Here is a 25,524-nt window from a genome sequence, read left to right on the forward strand (position 1 = left end):
AAAATGAGAGGTAGGACTCTGAAGAGTAGCTGTGTTGTTTGCAGATTAAATTCAATTTGTTTTACCTTGCCCAACATTATTGGCATTCAGTGTGCTACAGATTTCTTAGAGACAGTGCATAGTTGCACTCTAGAAATTGTAAGGAAGAAACTGGTGGCACTGGCATTTGTGCAGGAAGGTTGGGTTTGTGAGAAGTGCATTAGTGGAATGTTTCTACTAAAATGATCAGCAGTGAAATAGTTAATATTGACCGATATAGTGCCATCGTTAGGTTTCAGAGTGAATAACCAATTTCGATTAATGAGGTGGTTCACACATCCGAGCTATTATTTTAGACCTTCTACAGGCTCCGACAAATATCAGTGCATCAGTTTATCCTTGGTTCGTGTTTGCAAGGTTATCTTTGCAACCATATGGGCTGGAAGACCTTTTATTTTTTTAATTTACAAAGGAAGCTGAGATTCTGGAACACAATTCTGCAGCAAGGAATGGATTTTGACAGAATATACGAGGCTGTGGTGGTCGCTAGCAAGATGTTAATTAAATGGCAGACACACAGGAAAAAGATAATGTCCTTGCAAAGGAGGACTTTTCCTACTAAGGATAAAATTCACCCCTACTATGAACAAAGCCTGAGTAAATGGGTTTCTGTGGAGAACTACACTGGAGTTGTTGGGAAGTGAAAACAACCCTAAGCCTGAATGTAAGAAAAGACAGCAGGATGAAACTAAAAACTGCTCAAAGTGGCAGTCCCCATGGAGTAGAGTCAAAACTATTCCTGGACTGCTGTGGAGACAGCATAATTGCAATAGGGTTGGTTTTTTTCCTAAAAAAAAAAAAAAAGAAAAAGAAAAAAAAAGATATCTGAAGATTTAAAGAAAAAGGGTCTTTTCTTGCTATAAAAAAAATATATTTCATCTACAAAAAGCCAAATTTGCAATTCCACTTACTTCATTGTCTTTGTATCATTATGCCAGGAGTGAATTTGTCTTATTTAAGGTACAAGTCCATTTATATATTTATGAAACAATGACAAAACCCCTCTCTGGTGGCTTTCAAATAATATCAGGATATAGTCTGCTGAGGGCATTTTATAAGGTCGGATTCTGATGTCCTTTCTCAAGCAAAACTGCCACTGGCTTCAGTATGAGTTTTGCCTCTAGCATGGTGGCAGATTTAGCTTTATCTGAGGAAGCATGGTACATATGCATCAGGCGATGATATACTTTAGTTGCGTTTAGCAGGAGACTGAAAATGTTTTACAAACTGATTATGCTGATATTATTTATGCATTCATTTTTAAAGGTCACTTCACTAAACTAAAGACTTTCTATCAAACTGTTGTTGCCAGTACTTGGCTCATCATTGTTGAACTTGTAACAACTTGTTTTCCTCTTGGGAGGCAAAAACCTCATTCATAAACATTAATACCTACAAGCCTGACAGCCAGTGCTGTTAGTATTTCAGTGCTTATTAATAGTTATGTACTACAATCGAAGGCAGGCCTTTTTCTCTTGTCCGATCGTCTAAAAATACAGCTTTACCAAAGATGCACAAATTTGCCTGAGGGCTAACATTTGTACTTTATGGATTAAGAATGCTTACTCCATTGACTGTTCCCATTCAATTCAAGGTTTATAACCTGGTTCATTAATCTTGTGGTAACGTTTGTAAGTAGTTCAATTCATTTTACTTAAATCTGAGCAGCATGGTGAGGAATCCTGGGATTTTTCCCTGTTAACTGTAAATACGTCTCACTGCTATATGTTGTGATGGCGATAACAATTGCTTTGTACACATTCAGTTTGGTCTTGAGGGAGATGTTTTTGAGTTGCCAGATGTTTCTGAGTCTTCCAAATGCAGTGTTTACCTTCCCGATTCTTCTTCTTATTTCCTCGGAACTAGTACCATCTTGGCTGATGGTACTTCCAAGATATGTACTTCCAAGATTCTCCAATTTTAATTTCTGTCCCTGTAGTCCCCATTAACATGACTTTACACTTCTTTGCATTATATCTCAAACTTATACATGGCAATTTACCAAGAAAGATTTGCAAAAGCTGGATGCATTTCATCACAAATGTCTGATAAGAATATTGGGAATAACATATCGAGATAGGAAGACAAATGAAGAAGTCAGAAAAATTATTGGACAAGGCACCCTCTAACAAACAATCTACAAAAGAATACATCAGTGGCTGAGATGTGCTGAGAATGGAAAAAGAACACTTAGTCAATACCACCCTTGAATGGAAGCCCGAAAATGCAAGAAGAAAGGAAGACCATGAATAACATGGAAACTAACAGTTCTGAACAATATCAAGCACCTCAACATGAAATGGGAAGATTTGGAGAGAAGGGCAGTTGACAGGCAAGGATGGCAAATGTGGGTAGCCCAATGTGCAGCTAAGCATAGGCTGGACTAAAGTCTAAAGTAAGGTCTAACTGTAAATATATTTGGATGCTAAGTAACTCAGCATGTCTGCAAACTTGTCTTTCTCCTCTGGACATCTGGTATCAAATCAGACTTTTTTATGATGCAGTTGGTCTGAAGTCCAATCCTTTGTGGCTACTTTACATACATAATTATGACTTAAGTTTATAGAGCATTATTCATCCAGAAGGATCACAACGCATTTTACAAATTGATTTACAAAGCACTGCATAGGCCAAATCTAACCTTGGTCTTTATGCTAAACTTACACTGTTTGCAATGGAAATTCTACATGAAAAACAATGGAAGAATATGGTGAGTGTGCATGTGTGTATATATTACTTCATGTACCGCTGAAACACAGCTACCACCTGTAGGAATGATTGCAAACTAAGAGCACACAAACACTTCACGACTATTTAGGAGAGGATATGAAGAATATCTTATATAACAGAAACTACAAAGAGAACATTTGGAGGATATGGACTACCCACACTGGAATTTTCCAGGATACTGAGGTTAACACATCCCTAAGGCTTTGAAAAATTAAAAACAAAACAAACAAACAACTCTATGGGATCTTCAATTACCACAGGTGCTCAGGAGCCTGGTTTTAGCGCTCACCCAAAAAACAGCACCAGTTGCACAGGGCTCCCTAGGACATTAATTTGATACTGCCTAGGAGAGAAAACTGCCACTTGCTTAATCACCAACACTACTTTATGCAGAAACTAGGTGATTTTCGGAGGTCTCCCATCCACTTATTAACCAAGTTTCCCCTGCTTAGCATATGAGATCTGGAGAGATCACATTCCAAGATAGAATAACTGCTGCCTATTAAAAAAAAAACCAAAACACAACAACAGTGGAATAGCAAGGGCATTACAGGTCATGTCTAAGGTGCTTTCATAGCACTAATCGGAGAGGCCTACCTTGCCCAGCTAACGCTGTTTACTTTATCTAGCCAGAGCTATCTGTACCTTGCATCACAGGCACAGAAAATCCAAATTTTTTGGAGAGCACATAATCTATGGCCTAATGGCAGCCTGTATGAAAAAATAAACATCCTGATGGCATTTCTTGTTTCTTCGTCCATTACTAATCTCGTAGTATAGCACAGGTGCCATCTATGCTTTAATGTAGTTTTTCTACACACAAAGTTGTACTGCTTGAATTGTTACAGGAGGTCCAACACCCCCCTCCCCCGCCCCCCACACACACCAGTATGCATGCAATTTTATTGGTATAAATGTGCTTATACTGGTATAGCCATTCCTATACCAGCATTCCTGGTATAACAGCATCACTGTGTCCACATTAGGGGTTGTACTGGCATAACTATATCAGTAAAAATATAAATCACACCGCTAACTGGAATAGTTACAGATTACAAAAACTGTGTAGATCAGACTTTACTTTGAAACTTGGAATATAAATTCGCAGACTAGAAGTAGTAGTTTAATTTTTTTCTTCAAATAAGATTGGCCTATTTTTACCTACTCCTAGGTAGATAGCATATAAAATCCCTCTTAGTAAAAAGTTTTACTCCATTTTAATAGCGAACATTTGCATGCTACTAATCAATAATGTGTGCACAAAGGTATACATTTGAACAGCACTTATCCACATTAGGGCAGCACTAACTGCTAATGCACAGCAGTACTTTTCAATACACTCTATATTGCGAGGCAGTCATAAAATTATAATGGATCCACACCACTCATTGCAGGTTATTATGTATGTTGTCAATGCTTAACAGCTGTGCAAAACTGCTACATTGAATGGGGGACAAAAGAATCACCAGAATGGGCCTACTCACTTCTCAAATCAAAAAATTCTATAGATATTTCAAAAGGTATTGGGGGAGGCAGGAGGGTTGGTTGTTGTTACACTTGTTTAGTGCTGTTAACAATATTTTTAAAAATAAATTACATGTAAGAAACATATTAAGATTTTATTTAAACCCAAAAAATTCCAAACTTAAACCTTATCTTGGAATTTCCTCATTCTTCATTGTCAGTTCTTGAACAGTGGTTTTTAAATTGTATTTTCGTACGTAACAAACAAAACAGTTCAGGCTAAGCTATCCAGACCTATAACCATATCAATAATGATATTCAACAGCCTCCCCATCACACAAACTAGCAATTTCAGTGTCATATTCAGGCAGTCCCTCTTTCTAGGCTCTTACCTGACCTGGTCACTTCATCCTATGTGTCATCTCTAAAATTTGTTCTTTACTTTCCAACTCTATCATTAAAATACATGCCCTTGCCTTTGCCACCTCTAATCTACTGAAACTTTGTCTTCACATCTCATTTTGCCCTAATCCACATCATACAAAATGCTGCTGTTAAATTATCTTCCCCTCCTGCTGTTCTGACTTTGTCATTGCTGTTAGAGGGCTTTCCCTCCCACTTCCCTGGTTCTTGTCACGCAGACAGCAAGCAGCAAAAGACCAGAAGTCCAAAGTGCAGACAATGTGATGTTTATTGGGGTTAATTTCATGCAAGTATGATTCCAATTTTTTTTCCACCCACTTCCTGTTTGCCCTCAATTTATATAGTAATCTCAGCTATACCCCTTACCCAATCATTTTACTGAAATTTAACTAACCAACCCTAACATATTGCAACATAATTATCTAACCATTTATACACCACTACCCTAATTAACTTACACGTCACAAAATTAATTATACAGCAGACAGAAACAATTAGAGAACCAGACAGATGAACAATAGAAAAGTGGGGGTCATAAAGATAAAACAATACACAAATGAGGGTTTCACAACCACAACCACTGATAAGTGATTTCTTGCCAGACAGGATGCTATCAAACTAAGTTTTCCTTTAACCATCTGAAGATCTCTTTCTTTATCTAGTGGTGGTGATGGGCACTATCAGGACAGGGTCATTTTCTTAACAGCCCAATATCACCTTATTTCAATGTGACTGGTTTGGGATGTGAGGATGTGACCGTTCGCTTCCCAGCTTATGGCTTCCCCTGCTGCTTAGCCAAAGGCCTTAGCCTAAGAACAAGGCCTCAGACTATCCTAGTGAGACAAGGTCCATACACAGGCGGACTGTGATTTTGATTCTTTGTTTTTATACCCCTGTAACTAGCTAAGTCAGGGGTGGGCAAACTACAGCACGTGGGCCAGATCTGGCCCGTCAGAGCTTTGAATCCGGCCCACGGGATTGCCACCCCCTTGGTGCTGTGGGCCCTGCACCGCTCCCGGAAGCGGACGGCACCACGTCCCTGCGGCCCCTGGGCGGTGGGGGGGGGGCACAGAGGGCTCCGCGTGCTGCTCTCGCCTGTGGGTACTTCCCTCAAACCTCTCATGAGGAACCATGGCCAATGGGAGCTTCAGGGAGGTACCCACAGGCGATGGCAGCGCATGGAGTCCTCTGCCCCCCTCTCCCCCAGGGACCATAGGGATGTGGTGCAGGCTGCTTGCGGGAGCAGCGCAGGGCCAGGGCAGGCAGGCAGAGAGCCCGCCCTGGTCCCAGTGCATGCCGCTGCCACCCCAGAGCCACTACAGGTAAGCGGCGCCAGGCTGGAGCCTGCACCCCAACCCCCTGCTGCACCCCACACTCCTACACCCAACCCCCTGCCCTGAGCCTCCTCCTACACCCTTCCCCCCAATTCCCTGCCGGACTCTTCCTGCACCCCAACTGCACCTCGCACCCCCCTGCACCCAACCACCCTGAGCACCCTGCTGTACCCTGTACTCCTCCTGCACCCCAACCCTCTTCCCTGAGCCCCCTCATACACCCCACACCTCTCCTCTGCCTCAACCTTGCCAGGATCCCCTTCCTGCACACCATACCCCCTCCCACACACTACATTCCTTCCTGCACCCCAACCCCCTCCCCCAGCCCTACATTCATGGCCCTGCATGCAATTTCCCCACCCAGATGAGGCCCTCGGGCCAAAAAGTTTGCCCACCCCTGAGCTAAGTGATAAAAATACATCTAAATTCTTAAAGCATAGGCCTTTACAGGCAAGCCTGAATATCTATGTTCTAACAATTGCCCCTCTGAATTCTTTCACTGAGGTCCACTCACTATAGGTATTTATGTTTCCCATCTTCATCTTCAAGGCTCTACTAGATCTGCCATGGCTATATTTCTGCTTGGGTGGAATTCCTCCTCCTCCTCCTGTTGTTGCCTATATTTGTCTCATTCCCTCTTCTGAGCACCCTTTTGTATTTGTTCCCCTCATTTTTGTGCCTCCTCCCATGCATCTCCCTCCCTTGTGCACCAGCTTCCCTCTCATCATTCAAATCACTGCACGCACACTTCTTGTGTGAGGCCATCAGTTCTAATTTGTGGGACACTGTTAGTGTCTTTCTTAATTGGTTGCAGCTACTATGAGGGCAGGTAAAAGCACTCAAGGTGCATTTGTACACCTGATGAATGTTATTTCTCTCTTAGCACCTGCTGGCAAAATCTGTATTAATGGCCTTTCTAGTACTTAAAACACAATTTTATAGAACTAAAAGGCTTTTTACCAAGAACTGTGCTTATACTATTTTACATTATCTAAAAACTCTTTGCCCAAGGCACTTTACAAGCTACCCATATACACTACCACAAAGGCAGTTTATTTTATTGAGCTAGAGAGGTACAGAGGAGGGGATAGAAAGGACTAGAAGTGGACAACCCCTTATCCTTACAAAAAGGAATCATGGGAGCGCTGATGTGTTTGAACAGTGCCTAGCACAATGCAGCCCTGGGTGGTAGCTGTAGGCATTCCTACAATACAAATAAATAATGTTCACTAGACAAAAACAGCATCTGAGCATAAGAATCTCTCTGGAAATTCAATAAATGAGTAAATACTGATGGAACTTAAGTGAGGTTCCAGACACAGTATAGTTCAAGCCTAATATTTAGACACATAAGCCATCCCTTGTAATTTGTTTGCTACTTGGGGTAAGAACATTTCTGTTATATATACACTGGCTCTGTACTTTCCTTCTCTTTTGCCCACGCCGTTGCTGGTCTAGAGGAAAACTTATTACATTTCTTTTGTAAAAGATGTGCTTTTTTCTTCTGGTATTGTTTACGCACATAGGTTTAACATATACATTGGTACATCAAGATTAACTGCTGTTGTGTGAAGTTTAACCTCCAATTCAATTATAAAACTTGCAAACCAGACAGTTCTAAAAAGCTGCCACAAGGTGGAGATAGTCTACAACATGAAGTAGAAATTGTATTTTCAGTTAGAGAAATAAACACATACATACTACAGTTAAAATAACTTTTGATCATTCACATTTGTGTTCTATAGTTGTTCATCTGGGCAAAAAGTTACCAAATTGAAAGTTACCTAAAAGCAGGTTGTAAATTTTGGGATGAGAGGTGGTTATGATCTCATCTATTACCCAGGAATGAACTTGCCTGCAAAAAGGACACTGCCAACTAAATTGTTCATGAAATGGATATGAAATAGCCGAGGCTACAGGACTCTACTAATGAAGAGTTTAAAACTGTATAGAATTAGGACATAATCGTAGATATGACAATCAAGCCTTTGACTAAGCTGACTCAGTTGTAGCAGGAAAGATTAAACAATATGTTGAATATTTATGAAAAAAATGTTTAAAATTATGGCCTTGGTCCCACGTGGGTAGATCTCCCAGTCAGCACAAAGCCTCATTGAAGTCAATTGAGCCAAATACATTTCAGTTTGCAGGATTGGGGCCTAGGGGAACCTGACATTGAATAAGAACAGATTTAAAAAATGTATTAAAGCTAATGTTAACATTTTATAATACACAGGTTAAAGAGAGTGTCTGTACATCTGGGTATAATGCTTAAGTTACCCAAAAGTACAAAGTGTGGTTTAAAAATTATAAGATACCTATAGTACATAATCCACAATATCCAAGATTAAGGTTAATAAATTCAGTAGTTCAGTTAAAGTATTAGCATCCGAATATTCAAGTACATCACTCATAAAAGGTCATACTAAGAGTAGCTTGTAGTAGTTTTACAAAATGGCCCCTTAATTCCAGGTACAATGCAAGTCAGCTATCTGTACCTATACTTTTCCATTATAAAGCAGTAGTACTAAGTGCACAGGACAGGAACAACTCCTAAATTTCTAATGCCAGTTCTCCTGTAACTCACCCTCTGGCCTTGACAAAAGAAGGCTGGAGATTTTCAAAAGCACCTATGGGATTTAGGAGCACAAGTCCCCAGAAGTCTAAATACTTGAGAGAGAAGGTGAGTGAGGTAATCTCTCTTATTGGACCAATTTCTGTTGGTGAAAGACAAGCTTTTGAGCTTACACACAGCTCTTCAGGTCAGTCTTCAGAATGTCACAGCTAAACACAAGGTGGAACAGAATGTTTAGTATAAGTAGTTAACACACATATTCAAGGTAAAATGGCCCATTAACATCCCTGCAAGACATAAATAGAAACCAAAAAAGAAGAGCTAGTGGGTTAAAGATTCTTTTAATAAGCCATAAATTCTGTTTTATACTAAGACCATGATTTTCAGAATCTTGCAAAGTTACCAATTTAAGCTCCCAGGCTCATTTTTTGAAGTTGGTGTTCAGGTTTCCTTTGGGAAGAGGACTGAGAGGTCAGATATGGAGTAATTGTTTTGTGAAAAGTGTTCACCCACAGGTTATGGTGGGTTTTGTTTTTTATTTTTCTGTGAGAGTTCATTCAAGAATGTGATGATTGTTGGGGCATTTAGTGCACACATGTAGTGATAGGCATGTACAGGACCCATCGATATCAAAAGCTTGTATCTTTCAGCAACAGAAGCTGGTCCAGAAAAAGATTATCTCACCACCGTCTCTCTAACATCCTGGAACCAACAGGGCTACAATACTCTAAATGCTCTAGGCATTTTTGAAACTCCTCCCCTTGCATTTCATGCAGTGTTTTGAGTGTGTAAGACATTAGATAATTCTTACTATATTCATGATGAGCATTCCATTTTAAGTGAGCTAGTCTACAAATAAAATGAATACAGCTACTCAGCACACCATTAGACACTATCTGGAGAAACATATTGTAACAAGCGTGTGATACAACTCCAAGTCAGTCCAGGAAGAACCTAAATCAGCAACAGAACAGCAGAAGTTAGACAGTAGAAGCAAAGTGTATTGATCCTGAGCATGTTTTCTCCTTGCCTACAAAGAAAAGTGAACCAATATCCAACATTCCTAAGCAGTTTTAATGTACAGACAACATCAATGGGGGATGGAGGGTGGGGGAGTGTGTGAAGGTGCCAGTCTGGGCAGAAAAGTCATCCTAAACTCCATGAGAAATAAGACAAAAGAATAGCAGCAGTCAAGAAGCTAAAATCTGGTACTTGGAACAGTGTGAGCCATCAAATTGTTCAGCAGTTTAGTTAGTGAACAAATGATCTTGAGCTCTAAGTTCAGTGAAGGGAGGGAGAGTGAGCAAGAAAGGAGATAGAGCCGAGTGGAACACTGGAGATCAAAAGTGAGCAGCTAAATAAAGTACACCAAGAATTCTGTGGAAGTCATGGGAGTCTATAGGAGGAAAGATTGTACTTTGCCAGTTGTCACAAAAAAGTTTCCTTACCTGTTTTCTGTATGGGCTCATCTGTTTAACAGGCTGTTTGGAAGCTGGGGCCAGAGAGAAGGTATTGCATTTTGAGCAGGTGTATTGGGGACTGCAATTAAGGAGCAACTGGAACCCAACATACTGATTAATAGACAACAGGTGATTGCTTGTCCCTGTTTAGATTCCAACAAAAGGACAGCTCTTTACTAGGCACCAGCTATTATACACAATACAATGGCTCAAAAGGAGCACAGGGCTGGTCTAGTTAAGCAGATGAAACTGCTTGTATAAAGGTTATTTAAAACTAGCTTTGTGCACTAGTTTAACTATATGTTGGCATTTCAATCAAATTAGCTTGAGTCAATTAAGAACAAGTTTAAGCTAAACCACCATAAGCTACTCCTAAACTAATAGTGTCTCTGCTGTGTTTTGCACTGGTTTAAGTCAGTTTAAAAGCCAATTTATCTTAAACTGGTGCAATACATATTTAGACAAGGCTTAAGACTGCATATGTTCCACACGGTTTTATGTTCCCAATTTTGCGTAAGCTCTAGGATGTACCATGTATAGTTGGTTTCTATTTGGGAGTAAGGACACATGCACCTACTTTGATATACTCTGGAACCAAGTACAAACTGCTGGGATACAAGTATCAGTGGTGCACTGAGCCACATGCTTCCCCAAGGTAAAGGAGTTGCCATCAGCTGTAGAACTGAATTCTGAGGAGCTATTACTAGAGCCCAATACTAATTGAAACATGTTAAGCTTATTGAGGGGAAAGAAGTTTCCTCTAAAGCACCTTGAGAAAGGGAAATTTACAGAGTCAGGATGAAGTTTGTAACTGTGTGCAGGAGTAGTAGTGTAGGAGGCAAGATTTTTCCCTTTGAGTAAACATAGAAAAAATAAACTGTATTTAACCACATCTCAATCTATGATCATGGATCTCACATAATGTAGGGTGAAGCCTCCTCAGTACCAAATAGGCCACCTCTCAGGAAAGTCCTAGGTACGGAAGGAAAGTATGTTGGTAATTCAAAAGACAGCATTCTACCCTTTGATTCACTACTCTGCCAACATACCAGAAATAGCTTCTTCATTAGAAAGTCTTATCATGAAAAAGGCTCTGGCCCCCTGCAGTACTTAGTTTAGTCCTTGTTCTGGCCAAGTTACAGTTTAGGAATTTTTTCCACTTGCCATTGCAGTTGGATATTTTTAACTGCTTGTTTCAAACGGTAGTGTGCTGAACATGGTGAGAAGCGGGCATGTCTTGTGCACTCAAGGGGAGGATGTAATTTAATCCTGGTGAAACATACAAGTTTGTGTAGCATATTTTTGATCTTTTCTAAATAAAGCATAAGGTATTAATAAGTGGTACAGTGCACTACTACATTAGTTTCTTAGTAGCTGCAAATTTAAATCTTAATAGTGTTACTAATTCCAATTTACGCAAATTAAATTCACTCATTTGGTTTACTGGCTACCTCAACCCTGATACAGTGCCATGTAAGTTCAGGTGGTACATGTAATATGCCTGGCTCAAATCTGTCAGACAAATGGGAAGTTCATGAACACATGGGTCACGCAAGCTTTTAAAAGAACTCAACTTTGCAAACTCTTATTTAAATTTTATTAGGAAAATGTAAGTTAAAAAGTTTAAAAGGCTGTTATGAACATTTAGAATGGGACTCCCAGATGAACTTTATATAAACAGAGAAGTATTAAACAGCATCCAAATTAAAATTTAACATTCATTTTAAAATTGGTAGCCCAAGAAAAATCCCTTATTTTACTAGAATACATAGTGTTCATCCTGCAAAACACTTACCATCTTTCCAGAAAAGATTAAGAAACATTGTTACATTATTGGGAAACAGTGAACTGAGTTGTCATTTATACATTCTCACTTTACTGGAAAGTATAATTAACACAATTCCATAACTTATAGCAAATCAGTACTGACTTTTTTCCTGAAGTCATGCAATCACTAGAGCACAAACAGCAAGAGACCACTTGTATTTACACTGATTAGTTTAAGATTAACATCTTAAAACGCTGTGTACATTGCCATCATTTAAAGTGCAAACAATGAATGCTGAATTCTCCTCTCAGAAGGCATAACTGGTATGAAGGGAAGCTGAAATACTGCCATGAGTGGTTATACAACTAACCAGGAAGCGGGCAGTTTATTTGTAGCCCTGTGTTTTAGTGTAATACTTTCCATTGCTTATTACCAGCCAAACATGTATTCCATAGCTTTAGATACAATACTTTCATCTTTCCTTGGGGTTTGTCTGTCAGAAACCACCTAGAAGAAACAGAAAACACTTGGTCAGCCAGCATGCATTCATTCTATTGACACACCCGAGCCCTTAGAATTACTATGACTGTAAAACTGGGCATCTATTGGTCTCAACACAAATTCAACTTCTTGGAATGAACAGATGAGGTAAGAAGCTGGCCTTCTTAAAAAAAAAGTCATCCTGAAAGCTTTTTGACAGATGGATAGGCTATGTAGGCAAGTTTGAAAAAAACTGCCTTGACAAGTGGGAAAGGAGCAAAGTACAGGTGGAGATGAAAAATGAGTTACGTCTAGAACGATGTGCTGATGTCCCCACTACTCAGTACAGAAACTACAAACATGCATTCAGCGTGTCTTTTCGCTTAGTTGTTTCTGTTGCAGTTTACCTTGAGAAAGTCAAGAAAAATACAAATTCCTTTTTTGGAAATCTGCTTAAGTATTTTGTAACCTTTGTCGCTCTCTACCCTCTCAGAATACCTGATAGTCACTAGTGGAAGCTTTATATGCTGTTGCAAGAGGTCTCATTGTAGAAATCCTTGGAGTACTTGCAGGCTGCATCAGTGTGCCTAAGGTTTTTGTCGGTGGCGTGAAGACTGAAGACATGGAGGATGCAGAGCCTCTGTCAAAACTTTCCATCACACTCTTGAAAGAGAGGGGGAAATAGGCTATTTAAATGTCAATAAACTGTAAGCAAATACTAGGTGCATATCAGTTTAATTCCAGTTAATGCAGTAACTGGATTTGATCTGACAAAAAGTAATAACCCAGTAGCTCAAGTTGGACCAGGACTCTAATAAAGTTGCCATTATGTATTCAATGAAGAGTATGTATGTAAGATATTTACAGACAGTGTACCAGACACTGAACTACCAGTACATGTTCTACAATGAACATTAATGCACAGAGCAGCAGTAAGAAAAATGCTCATTTAAAAGAACTGAATGATGCTAGTATAAGCTAGTGGTGAACTAATGATTTACTAGCCTTCAAGATAACATCACGACCAAATCTGGAAACAGTACAGACAACAACATGATTTTAGTGATTTATAAATAAACTAAAAGCAAGTCTCAACAAGCTTGTAGCGGGTCCAATTTTGGGTGTTAAATACCTAAATGCTGTGGATTCAAACCTGGGTAGTGTCAACTCAACCCTTCATCCTTCCATGAGTCTACTGCCAAACAATCCTGGGTTATCTGTAGAGTTAGTGATCCGATGGCTTTTTCCAGAACAGAGGTTTATATTTTGTCTTTCCAAAGATTTTTTTTCCCTCCTTTTATTTTTTGATTCTGCAACACAAGACAAGCTTCTTGACAGCCAGCCCATTAGAGCTGGGGCAAGAATAGGTCTCAGTCCTGTTTAGAGGATTTTCTGAGCAGAATCGTTCCTTCGCCTACTCCCATTCAGTTGTATTTCCCCAGTCCTACATTATTCCTGCTCATCCCTCACCCCCTTTAATCTGGTATGTAGGTTAACTCTTCCCTTTAGATGGTTTACAGCCACACTTGAACCCCATTACATCTGACAGCACAGTCAGCTCAAGCAAGTATATAGATAAGACTGCCAAGATAGCCAGAGTGCTGCAGGAATTGACGTTTAAACAGGTAGGCGTGCTTTCCTCTTAGTGTAGAGGAGACAATTACAAAATGTGTCTGTACTGTTTTGGATGGGGATATATATAGTTTCCAAAGTATATATGCTAGCCAAAGACTCAAAAAGAATAGTCAAAAAAAAAAATGTTAAGTACATCAGAAGCAGGAAGCCTGCTAAACAACCAGTGGGGCCACTGGATGATCCAGATGCTAAAGCAGCGCTCAAGGACAATAAGGCCATTGTGGAGAAACTAAATGAATTCTTTGCATCGGTCTTCATGGCTGAGGATATGAGGGAGATTCCCAAACCTGAGCCATTCTTTTTAGGTGACAAATCAGAGGAACTGTCCCAGATTGAGGTATCATTTAGCGAAGGTTTTGGAACAAACTGATAAACTAAAAAGTAAGTCACCAGGACCAAATGGTATTCACCCAAGAGTACTGAAGGAACTCAAATGTGAAATTGCAGAACTACTAAATGTAGTAGTTAGTAACCAGCAAAGTGTTAATCCTAGTGAATCAAATTCCAACTCGGGTAAATGCATACCACCCAGCTACATTTCCCCTGCAGTTTTAGATGAATTAATATACACCACACTTAAGGCTGTGAAGTGGGTAACACTGCTGTACACCGTTCTAGTTTCCATGTTAAGTCCTCAGATAACAAAGGACTCTACTACTGCAAATTACTGATGTATGCCACCTGATTTAACATATGAACCCTTTCCCCTCCCCCCCCAATCTACATGCTTCTGGAAAAGAAAAAGCAAGGAAGAGACCAAAACAAAGATGCCTTGTAATTTAATTTGTCATTCCAAACAGAATGGATGGCTAACTTACTTTATCTATACAAGGCTTGACTCCGATCATGATAGATTCACCAAAAATCCTTCCGTCTTTGCTTAAGGCTTTCCGGGCTTGCAGTTTGGACTGATACCGAATATGCATCCAGTTTCCTGTATTGGACATCTGTCTCGGTTTTGGTTGGAAGTAGTGAAATTTAGTATTTGAAGAATGAACAAATTACCATATGTTTTTAGGAGATAGTCAACATAAGACTTACCACATGCTTTAATATGTTTCCATACTGTGCAAACTGTAGTAGAATATAGGAAGCAGATGCTTGAGGAAACCTGAAAGCAACAGACAAGATACTCAAATGCTGTTCAGTGAGAAACTATTATAGAACACACTAAATATTCTATAATGTTTTGCTGAAATATATATCCTTGGCAGAATTCCCAAAAGTACATCATCAGCTGAACTGTTCATTAAGCACTGATTCTGAAACAGTATTTAAGATAACAGAATGTTCTAGATCTTATTGGCTCATTATCATCTACACTTTTGCATGAAGAGAATGATGTGCAGATTTCCTAAGGAAGCCACTTTACTGTTTAGCAGATGTATTCACTTGCTGTCTCCTGGCTTTGAGGATCGAGTCCTGTGATTGCTAGTACTCCAACACAATGTCCTACTGCTGCTTCTTTCTGGCCTTGCACTCCCCACTCTCACCCACTTCCTAAGAAGCAAGTTAAATTTCAGTGTACTGTAGTGTAGAAAATTAAAGTAATTAAAACTCATACATCACTGAAAAATGTATAGTTTGTACATCTATATGTACTGGTACTCAAACAGAATAGCCAAATATAAGGACTTTGCCATTAGATTTCTTAGAAAAATGCTGCAGATCACTCACCCAAATACAGTTACCCAGGTATCATCGAGATGGTCTTCTGAGGTTAAAGAATCCCCTTGAGTGTAGAAAGGATCCAGCTGAGCAGGAGACAGTGTAGTCTTTCTGGGCTGTCCAATACTTGCAGGACTAAATACACCTGTGGCTGTTAAATTGAAATAGGATTGGTTTCAATAAATTGCTATTGTAACTAAGCTAGTCAGAGTAGTGTAGAAAGCTAGGCACCTAAGAGTATAAATTTGATATCAAGATTATTTTAGTAGGAAAAATTAGGTGATTTATTTTCATAAACACAGTAGAACAACATTAACTCACACTTCAGACTAGTAAAATTTGAAAACACGTTGCTAAGCTCTGTGACTGAGCTACTTACCACACCTTCGTTGGCTGCTGCTAGAAATGGGGCCAAATCCTGATCCTGCATCTACTGTGCAGAGGCTACTGTGGGAACAAAGAACCCAGCAGAAAGCTTTACAAGACGCCGCTGGGTTCATACAAGGAAATGAGGAGGCTTTAGAATGGTGGCACCATGTCTCATCCTCCATAGTATTCCTTAAAAGCAGCCACTTCTGCCTCTGTGTTCAATACAGCAGAGGGAGTTCTACCGCATAGTTCTTGTTCTGGCTGCAGTATTGTAACAACAAACAAGGCAGTACTTTCCTGCTCACACTTATCGCCTGCAAGCGGAAAGAATGCTACTTATTTGCAAGGCAAATTTACAAAAAAGTGAAAGAGTTCAGCCAGAGTTGGCCCTCTACCATGCTAACAGAAGTATAGCAAGCAATTTGACAGGATGTCTACCTGTTCCAGGGGTTGCTGGCATAGTTCCAACCAATGGACTCTGCGTTACAGAATAGCTGGGCTGCATTAAAATACAGAAAAGTAACAAATCATAGTTGCAGGTACATACTGACTATGAAAAGAAAAGACCAGTTTTCAGCCCAATTGTTAAAAATCAGGAGAAAAGGTTAAATTTTTGCCCCAATATCAATTTAAACCAAATATTCTTCTGCTTGCAGCTAGTGAAACAATTGTGCAAACCCATTAAGCGGATCCTAACATGCTATAATTCATATACCCTAGTAAATTCCTTGTATATCCAAATAACCCTCAATTGGTAGATAATGAATGAATGTTTATCCTTGTGGAATAAAGTGCAATTGACTACACGTCTTCTGACTAAGTATCTAACTCCTATTCTTTTACACAGTGAACTCCCCTAGTAACTATTTCACATTGGGGAAACATTGTGAATAGCACACTGCTTATAAATTTGTTCATAAGGCAGTTGCCATCTAGACAGCAACCAATTATCATAAAATAGGGACATTTATGCACACCACAGATTGAGGGGCCTCTGAACTACTCAAGTAAAAGTCAGCTCTCCTATAAACAGCGATGTTTTGCTAAGAATGAATAAGTATTTTGCATCTATACCCAAAGACCTTTCATTATTTTGAAGAGTTAAGTAAACATAACTCACTGCAACACCTTAATAAATATTCACAAAACATATCAAATGAGAGGCCTCACTTGTGTCTATCAGTTCTTTAAGTTAGTACGTCCCCTTCCCTTCACTCAGTTGTAAGCTTCAGCAACATCTGCAGTATGACGAGAACACTCAGTTGGATTACCGACCCCTGAATGACTTTTACCCTATGCTAGCTATTCTCTTCTTTACCCTCTTCCAAATTGAAACAGAGGATTCAGAAGTTTGACATTTCCTTTTGAGAAACCTAGTTTTTTAAGTAAGGGCTTCAACAATGCACTTTCAACATTAAAGGCAGCATGTTTTTTCTTAAATACAAAATATGATTAAGAAAACAGAAGTACTTTTAAATTTAACAGGCGCTATTAACTATAGTGAAAGAACTGGTATGCATTCTGGGAAGTCTCCAGCCCTTCAGTCTACATTAGTGGCTTCTCCCCTTCATAAAATAACTTATTTTCAATTTAAGATCCTTATGCCAGAAAACATGCCTATGTTCTATGCAGAATCAAGTACAAATCAATAGAGTTAAGTCAGTTCTCTTTAACAACAGAAGAGTTTTCTAGTGAAAGTATTTGCTCTCTTATTACGAATCAAGAGGCTGAGTGACAGGTTACTGAATTGACCTTCCAGAAATCTTACTTCTGGCCTGTTGATGATGGCCTACTTCAGAAACTGAAAGTTTAACCAGGCATTTCACTCAACAGAATTTAACTGAAAAGCATTAAGATGACTTGCTATTGCTGGCAGTGCCCCATTGCTGCGACAGAATGCTGCCATCTCATTTATGCTAATTTTTTGTTGCATTATTGATACCCCCAAAAAATTAGAAATATTTTGTCTTCCTGTATTTTAAGTCTTAATTAAGCTGTGACAAACATGTAAAGATATGTAACTTCTGGTCTGATGGAAGACACGTGACTGTTTTGTTTCAAGAGAAATTCCTTGATTTCATATTTCACCCTCCAAAGTCATATGGAGGGAGAGATAAAAAACGAAAGGAGATACATGCTAATATTGCAGTGCTTGTCTGTCAGATTAAGGTAACCAGACTAAAGTGAAAATTGAGTTAAGTTAAGATTCAGGAGCTGAAGCCCCTCACTAACCAGAGCATGAGCGGCATTAAACACTGAAATAAAAATTGTATGAATCAAATGCCTGCACTCAACCTGGGAAGTAAAGACAGTCACTACTTAAGTTAACTCAAGTTTCAGTTTAGCTTTGCAACTAACCTTTAAGATTACCACTTACTGGTTTTCTTGAGGTTAGAGGTGTAGATCCAAGTCCTGGACTAGATAATTCATCATATATACTTCTAACAGGGGGAGCACCACTTTTATCCTTATGTGTAGGAACTACTGGTTGTGGAGGAGATCCACCTGCAACGGAAAGGAGCAAGTAGAAAGCCTATCATTTCCATTTACTCCACCAGATTAATTTTGAAACTCTAGCCTTTTGACATTCAAACACTTAGCAATCATCTGATCACAGACTGTCCAGTTAGTTTAATTGTCTGCCCCACCCCTCCCTCGACACCTAATTTCTATAAATTAAGAACAGACTGTTCAACCACTTGTACACTTGTTTCAGAATCGGATAGATCAAAGGGCCAGATTTTGACACTATCACTCACTCTGAGTAGCACTAACGCCTTCAGTTGTCCCATTGAAGTAAATGGGGCATTTTACAAAGTACTACTCAACATGAGGAAGGATATCAAAACCCAGTCCCTAATAATTACCCAATGGTCTTCCAGTGGCAATGCATTTGCTGCTTATAACATTTAAAGTTATACAGAACACAGCATGAAAAAATACTGTATGGCACAACACTACAGCAATAGGGGAATATATCCGATAACTTCAAAGATTATATGACACGAGTTTTGATTACTACTATCCACTCACAGAAAGTGAAGTGACTTTAAATTGTGAATTCTGTTTTGCATTTCTGTGGACATTGTCAGAGTGTGGTCTATGTACTTTGTCAGAAAAATAGTATTAATGTACAAGTGTTAATACTAAGCTTGTAATACAAACATCCCAACCCTAATTTGTCACTTGGTTTCATTGTTGATGCTTGGACAACATATGAAATGCTAGATGCCTAATGTATCTGGATATAGTACAATAGCAGGATTTGAGGACTGTTTGCACTAAGATTACCATAGTATGAATGTACAACAGGATAATCACAGATTTTTTTATTTTTTTTTAAAATAGTCATGAACTACACTACCTAAAGACGTAAACTGATCCTAGAGAGTAGTCTTACAACTGCACTGATTTTTGCAATGTCAAAGTTAGAGGACCTTCTAAACCGAAGGCGGCACTCGAGCTGATTTTAAGTGCCACTCACACTGCCCGGGTCCCGGCCACCGGTCCAGGGGACTCTGTATTTTAATTTATTTTTAAATAAAGCTTCTTAAACATTTTGAAAACCTTATTTACTTTACATACAACAATAGTTTAGTTATATATTATAGACTTATAGAAAGAGACCTTCTAAAAATGTTAAAATGTATTACCGGCACGCGAAACCTTAAATTAGAGTGAATAAATGAAGACTCGGCACACCACTTCTGAAAGGTTGCCGACCCCTGTTCTAAACCCATCTAACCCAAATCATTTAGATGTTCCTTTTCATTTTCTTCTAATTTCTAATGTTATTTAACAACTATATTTCCAGTTACCTCTTGCTGTTTTATGGCAGAGTAACAATGTAGTATTCGCAACAGTCATTTTATGTTAACCAACTGCACTACAGCATGAAACAGAACACATCATGAGAGCTTAATCAACAAAGGGCCACGGGAGATTAAGACATCTATATGAGTAATCATCAAGGATTTTGAAATGTTTAACTGCATGCACACCTTAACTATCTCATTATCATTGCTCAAATTATCTCTTCCCTCCAATTGGTAACATTTGTGTTAGGTCATAAATTAGACTGTAAGCTCTTTGGGGCAAAGACTAACTGCCTATGAATTTATACAGCATCAACCAAAACAGGACCACAAATCTGACTGGAGCCTCTGGGTGCCACCACAACACAAGGATATAGTAAGAGTAGCTCAAGAAATTAAACTGATTTAAAGAACCTTGATGCACCCAAGAGAACATTTACATGGGCATGCTCAAGAGAATAGTTGTGCATGTGGAACTCGGTAAGTCAATAATATCTAAACTAAACTTCTATTGTTATCCAATTCAAATATATTTCTCAATCCTGCACTACAAGACTCCCTATGAATGAATTATTTGTGAGCTGCAGAAAGCAGCGGGTATATCTATACATCAGTTGAGGGGTTTGATGAGGTGTGTTCCCTCAACAGATAGCCAGCCACGCATGCTCTGAGGACATCAGGCAGGATTGTACTTGGGCAGCTAGTTCAAGACTCTGCTTGTACTGTTGCAGCCACCTTTTTTTTTTTTTTAGGTGCTTGTTCAAGCAGAGCTAGCACATGTACATCTACCTGAGCTGGGAATCACACTTCCCAGCTTCTGGTTAGACATACTCCGAAAGTCCTCCAATCATTTATACTTTAATAGCTCAAAATGTCCAGAAGTTGCTATAAAGAACAAATTAATGCCTCCAGATTACTCATCTCTTAAATTAACCCAAATTTAAGATGACATGTTCAATCTTGCCCCATTTTGGGTCTTCTAGTTAGACTATCTGATGGCTTGCCTCCAACCATCCCTCAAGACTTAGATGGAAGCCCTACTTTCACTGTCTTGCGGGGCGTCAAATTTGTGGCAATTTATTCTCTATTGCAGTAACTCCTAATTTTGGAGGATTAAGTTAAATCTACATTGTTATTCTAAATTTGTTTTGGTAATTTTCTGAAGAGTTTGTATTTTAAGAAAATCAGGAGCCTCAGGTCCTTAACGGACAATGCAACATAAACTGCTGAAATTTCTATTTATGAACACTTTAAAAAAGCTAATCAATTAGTTCATTAGCTGAAAGTAACAGCACATTTCAGTCCAAAATGATATTTAGACCAGTTATACTGAAATATTGACACAATAGCTCAAAGGGGACAGAACATGTCAGTACTGCATTCTGCACCTTTAACCCCCTCCTCCATAATGGAACCTTTGCCCAGTGGCACTAGCGTGCTACTCACACTATACCCATGCAGTTGATTCAGTGAAACAAATATTTCCTACTTCATCTGGGACATTGAATACATTGATTTAGAGATGTAGAAGCTGGTAAGTGTGTCTAAGGAAGAAAGAAAAGCTGACATAGTATTGCATTCCTCTGGGTAAGAGCAGAGAGAGGGGTAAAGCCTCTTCGACCCACCCAGATGTCAGGATGGAGAACAGAATCATACAATTTCCCCAGTAGCCAGGAGGGAAAACAGTAGATATACATTACTTACTACATGCCTATGTAATCAGTAATTTTCCCATATATGCCCAATTTAACTTGACAGCCTTCATCTAATGGAGCTAACAGGCACCTCACAAAAACAAAGAGTCAGAGAGACCCCGACATATTCTGAAAAGGATTTTTAGTTCTTCCCCAATGACAGTTTTATCTATGTACAATTTCTCAAGCAGATTTACTAGTAATGTCTTCCTTAAAAATATAGTATTTTAAAATCAAGAGTTTCCAAAAGCTTCATTTTATTTGTGCTAGCACAACAGATCACTGCTTTGATCAAACAACTTCCCAACTAGCAGAGCAGCTACTTTTACCAGCAATCTACCTGTGGGAAACCAAACTCCCTTTACATCCCTAATTCAATCTATACTAAACAATATAATTTTAATTGTTTAACTGGTTAACCAGTTAACCGAGGCCGCTCCAGCTGGCCCAGCTCTGGCCAGCCTGACGTAGGCAGTAGAACTACCTTTCTGACTGCATGATGGTGCCATCTGTAAGAAGCCTGCTTAAGGTCTTGATCACTCATACCTGGTCTGCAATTAAAATTTAGGTTAACATAGCTATGGTGCTTAGTGTTGTGATAAATCCACCTCCAATGCTGACCGGCATAGTTACCTAACCTCTGGTGATGGAGATGCTTCCATCAACCTAGCTACTGTCACTTGGAGAGAGGGTGTTCCTAAAACTACAGAAAATCCCTGTCATTGTAAGCGGTGTCTACACTACCACAGCATGCCAGCATAGCCATAGCTATATCACTGTAGTCCCCACGATGTAGACATACTTAAAGGAGTATGGGAAAAAGTGAACTAACTGACAGCTGAGCATCTGCTGGAATCTTCTAGAACAAATACTCTATGTATATCTTTTCTTGTGTACCACACCATCAATCCACATGACTGTTTACAATGTACATTAAAACAAGATAAATATATGGTTACTTTCCTGAAGATTTTACACTCTAAACAAATTTACAGAAATTAAAAAGGGAATATGGGAGGGAGCATCCACTCATTAAACCTCCTTCCTCAGAGGAAAGATGCTCAGCCATGTAAGCCTCTCCCTTAAACAAAAGTATCATATCTATTAACACTTTCCACAACACTTCCCCCACCTTCAACAAAGCAAACAACCAACCCTCATTAAATACTTTTGTAAATAAACCCCCACTTTTTCCTTTTCTGAAAGTCAAGCTAATTCCATTTCTTCATCCTCTAATAAGATTTTTGCTACTCTAGCTGGCTGAGCACTGAAAACTCCTACTCCTAGAAAGGCTTCAGATGTTTGTCAAATCAGCTATTGGGGTTTTTTGGATAATGTACCCTCTGACCAGGAAAGCGAATTTGATCATACTTTGCTAGAGCTATTTATGCCAGCAGTATACTATTTCATATCGACAAAAATCCCTATGTGCCATAATTTTTATTATAAAGTTGCTTTCACTTTACCAGTTACATTAATTAGCACTTTAAAATATTTGACCATTTATGACCACTTAACTGACCAATTATTTTTGACAAGTCAAATGTCCGACCTCAGATTGAACCTATGCCAGCAGAAACTCACATTATACTTCTTGAGGAAATGTTGTTAGATTGAAACAGTCATAGTTAAATCACCATGAAACTTGTTCAAAACTTATTTGCAATAATTGGCTATTCAAACTAATTTGAGTACGTCTGGGGCCATCTTTAGCAACTACAGTTTGGAAAATGATGGAGACTCAAATTTGTAACAAAAAATCACTGGACTGGTAAATCAAAGCTAGCCTTTTTTTAAATAAAAAAATACACAGCTACTTCTACAAAAGGCTTCATAGTAAAATGTATTCACCTGTAAGTAAAGGAGACCTCATTTCCATCACACCAACAGAAGGGCCACTTAAAGAGCGAGGTTGTGGAGTCATTGGAGCTGGTAAATCGCCCATTAAAAATCCAGGTAGGAACTGAGCACCAGCTCCTGGCTTTGGAGAGGTGGGGGAACCAAGAGTCATTGGTTCAGCTCCTGTATTAGTAAAACAAAATTTAAGAATCTAGAAATGTTCGTGATTCAACATACCGCAGTTCCTAAGGATAAAGAATTTGTCTGATGGAAAATTACAAGAAAGTTAAAATTAGTTCTGTGAAATTGATATGAAAGAACTTTCCTCATTACGGATTTACTTTTATAATCAGAAACAATACCAGCTAAACCTGCATGTTCAGTGACCATAGCAGCTGTTATTTCTTATCACTTTAAAAAAATAATAACCAACTTTACATATTCCTTTCCTCCTGCTCCTCGTTTCATTTTGCAGCACAGAGCGCTCACACTGCAGGGATGGACCCAGGAACTTCCAGGGCCTAACGCCAGCCCCCCTGCCTGCCTCGGTGCGTCGCCCGGCCCAGTCACGTCACTGCATAAGGGACAGTCGCTGGGGGCCGGATGTTTCAAAGTAACGAAGCACCCAACTCCCACGGACCGTTAACGATCTGGCGCGGCGCTGCTGTAGCTTGTGTGCGCAGCTTCCAGCCACGACGTGCTGGGCGTGGGGACTGGCACCGTCAGGACAGGAGGGAAGCGCTGCTCGGCGCTGCGATCCCGCAGCCATGAGGGGACCTGCCCCAGGCCAGCCCCGCAGCCGCTCTCGCACCGGGGAGCCACAGGCGCTGCCAGGCCTGTAGGCAGCTGCACGGCTCGGATCGCCGCCCATCACGGCAGCGCTAAACGCCGGGACACGGGAGAGCCAGCGCGGCCTTGCGATACCGTCACGGGCCAGGCGGAGAGCGCGGCCGGGGCCGTGCAGCGCCGCACACGGCGGGGAGCCAGGCCGCTGACACGCCGGTCCCTCCCCCCCCCCGGCCGCGACTTGCCCCGCACCACGCGCCGCGGTAACAGCCGGAGCCGCCCCCAGCCCCGCGACACCCTGTTTACCGGCCGGCGGCAGCTCCATGGCGAAGGCGGCCATCACGCTGAGGGCCCGGAACCGCGGGAAACAATAGCAGCCGCCGCCGCCGCGGCGAACACTTTCAAATAGAGCGGAAATTCGGTCCGCCGCGGGGCGCGCTAGGTGCGTCACTTCCTGGCGTGCCCAGCAGCCATCTTGGGGAGCGTCACGCGGGGGGCAGGAAGAGGCGTGGTGACGGTGGCGCGCTCAGACTTTCGCCTCGCCCCTAGCCACGCCCCTACCCCTGCCTATGCCTCGTGCCTTGCACTGACCCTGGCCCCTCGGCCGCGTTACACCGGCAAGATGCCCCCTGCTCTGAGGTGGTGAGACCCAGCTCGCCCCCATCACCCCTTGAGACTGTACCACACCCAACCACCACCCCATCGCCACCGTGAGACTGTCACACACCCAACAACCACCCCATGGCCACCGTGAGACTGTAACACACCCAACAACCACCCCATCGCCACCGTGAGACTGTAACACACCCAACCACCACCCCATGGCCACCGTGAGACTGTACCACACCCAACAACCACCCCATGGCCACCGTGAGACTGTACCACACCCAACAACCACCCCATGGCCACCGTGAGACTGTACCACACCCAACCACCACCCCATGGCCACCGTGAGACTGTCACACACCCAACCACCACCCCATCGCCACCGTGAGACTGTAACACACCCAACCACCACCCCATGGCCACCGTGAGACTGTACCACACCCAACAACCACCCCATGGCCACCGTGAGACTGTACCACACCCAACAACCACCCCATGACCACCGTGAGACTGTACCACACCCAACAACCACCCCATGGCCACCGTGAGACTGTAACACACCCAACAACCACCCCATGGCCACCGTGAGACTGTACCACACCCAACAACCACCCCATGGCCACCGTGAGACTGTAACACACCCAACCACCACCCCATGGCCACCGTGAGACTGTACCACACCCAACAACCACCCCATGGCCACCGTGAGACTGTCACACACCCAACCACCACCCCATGGCCACCGTGAGACTGTAACACACCCAACCACCACCCCATCGCCACCGTGAGACTGTAACACACCCAACAACCACCCCATGGCCACCGTGAGACTGTACCAC

The 25,524-nt window shown here is 40.8% G+C and overlaps 1 protein-coding gene across 7 annotated transcripts; it reads right to left on the minus strand.

The window, feature by feature from the left end:
- Positions 1-11,605: 11,605 nt before the first annotated feature.
- On the minus strand, positions 11,606-24,571 carry NUP35 (nucleoporin 35). Of its 7 annotated transcripts, XM_039495690.1 has the most exons (10): positions 24,386-24,556; positions 23,444-23,476; positions 23,306-23,383; positions 18,323-18,450; positions 16,384-16,444; positions 15,586-15,727; positions 14,950-15,019; positions 14,727-14,855; positions 12,772-12,936; positions 11,606-12,300 (listed from the first exon to the last, which is right to left on the minus strand). In XM_039495690.1, the coding sequence occupies exons 1-10, from the start codon at positions 24,417-24,419 to the stop codon at positions 12,223-12,225; spliced, it is 918 nt and encodes a 305-aa protein (XP_039351624.1). In that variant the 5' UTR covers positions 24,420-24,556; the 3' UTR covers positions 11,606-12,222. The 7 variants fall into 7 exon arrangements, with proteins under 7 accessions (XP_039351624.1, XP_039351622.1, XP_039351623.1 ...); XM_039495688.1 differs by having other exon boundaries at positions 23,306-23,476; XM_039495689.1 differs by lacking the exon at positions 24,386-24,556 and adding an exon at positions 23,743-23,826 and having other exon boundaries at positions 23,306-23,476.
- Positions 24,572-25,524: the final 953 nt, after the last annotated feature.

The sequence above is a fragment of the Mauremys reevesii genome, linkage group 11 (genome assembly GCF_016161935.1).
Source record: "Mauremys reevesii isolate NIE-2019 linkage group 11, ASM1616193v1, whole genome shotgun sequence".
NCBI lineage: Eukaryota > Metazoa > Chordata > Testudines > Geoemydidae > Mauremys > Mauremys reevesii.

Excerpts from the sequence above, each read along its gene's own strand:
- NUP35 (XM_039495688.1), bottom strand. The coding sequence starts at position 24,419 with ATGGCCGCCTTCGCCATGGAGCTGCCGCCGGCCG. Across the intron at positions 23,477-24,385 it reads CATGGAGCTGCCGCCGGCCG|GAGCTGAACCAATGACTCTT; the intron begins GTAAACAGGGTG and ends TTACTAATACAG. Across the intron at positions 14,856-14,949 it reads GAAACATATTAAAGCATGTG|ATGTCCAATACAGGAAACTG; the intron begins GTAAGTCTTATG and ends AAACCGAGACAG.